Raw genomic sequence first — 1,184 nt, 5'->3', positions numbered from 1 at the left:
ATGCAGGGATTAGAAGATCTCAAGAGCTGGTGGATTCTCCCCCGGTCCATGCGGTTCAAGCCGCCAGCTCTACCCGGAGACGAGGTCGATGGCATCGGCCAGGCCAAGGGCAGCATCTGCCCAGGCCATTTTATACCCGCCAAGAGCAAGGAGTGGAACAAGATTCTCAATCGCTCTGGTCCGCTCGAGTACCCCCCTGAGATGCCTGTCGACCACGGCGAGCAATGGGATATGTCATGGAAGACCAGGGGTGCGCACGAACTAGGTCTATCGGCAAAGGCAACGGCACCGGTAGCTACGGCGGCGGGCCTCAATATCAATGCCGATGCCGAAGGCGCCTTCACAAAGTCGGTGTCCAATTACATGAACTTCGACAAACTCGATACCTATATGATCCAGCCCTGGGACTCATACATTGAGGACAGTTTGATCGACGCTGGCATCGACCGCTATATTAAAGATAACACGTCGTTCTTGGGCGCTTGGGAGGTGTATATGATATCGGGCATTGTAGTTGCCCGAGGCGCCACCGTTGACAACGAGGCGACACAGAACCGGGCGGTTAATGTGGGAGTTGGCGCGGGAGCATCCGGACTAGCAGAGGGAGACTTGCATTTCAAGCATGCGGAGGAGCAGCAAACGTCTATGCGGGTTGGGAAGATGAGCGACTTTGTCTGGGCGATTCAGATCGCGCGTGTTCATAAGGACGTAGGCCATAGCCGCTGGACATGGGAGACACTGTGGGATAAGAAAGGGAAGGGCTCCACCTTTACAACGGAAGGCTGGCCCGAAGCACGGCAGCGCTTCGAGCGGGCCCGATCCGAGTGCACCGACGACGGTTTGGCCAAGGCGGCCGTGTTTGGTCTTGAGACTGGATGGAACCTCTTTATTGTCCCCACTAGTGATGAGACAGAGACGCCCTAACTACCTACGGTCGAGCTAGATAGTTACAGTATTATGTACTCTGGGCTTTCAAAGTTTCTCGATCAATAACGAGGCAGAAGTTCTCTCTGCAACCCTGTCTCTCTCCCCGACCAGCGATACCTCCCTCACTCGTATCCAGTAACCTTCACCATTTACTCCATCTGCATGCACTCTTTGACTCTATTACCCTATACATCTTGAATAACTTAAATAACTAATAAGAATTTCCCTTTTAAGTAAGAATTGAGATAAACTGACCA

At 53.0% G+C, this 1,184-nt stretch overlaps 1 protein-coding gene across 1 annotated transcript; it reads left to right on the top strand.

Moving 5' to 3' along the window:
• On the top strand, nt 1–924 carry UCRPA7_5433 (hypothetical protein; the record flags this gene model as incomplete). Its single annotated transcript, XM_007917980.1, has 1 exon — nt 1–924. The coding sequence occupies one exon, from the start codon at nt 1–3 to the stop codon at nt 922–924; it is 924 nt and encodes a 307-aa protein (XP_007916171.1).
• Nucleotides 925–1,184: the final 260 nt, after the last annotated feature.

The sequence above is a fragment of the Phaeoacremonium minimum genome (genome assembly GCF_000392275.1).
Source record: "Phaeoacremonium minimum UCRPA7 unplaced genomic scaffold PA7_03_scaffold_413, whole genome shotgun sequence".
NCBI lineage: Eukaryota > Fungi > Ascomycota > Sordariomycetes > Togniniales > Togniniaceae > Phaeoacremonium > Phaeoacremonium minimum.
Note: the sequence above shows the minus strand (reverse complement) of the source record. Positions and strands in the feature narration are given on the sequence as shown.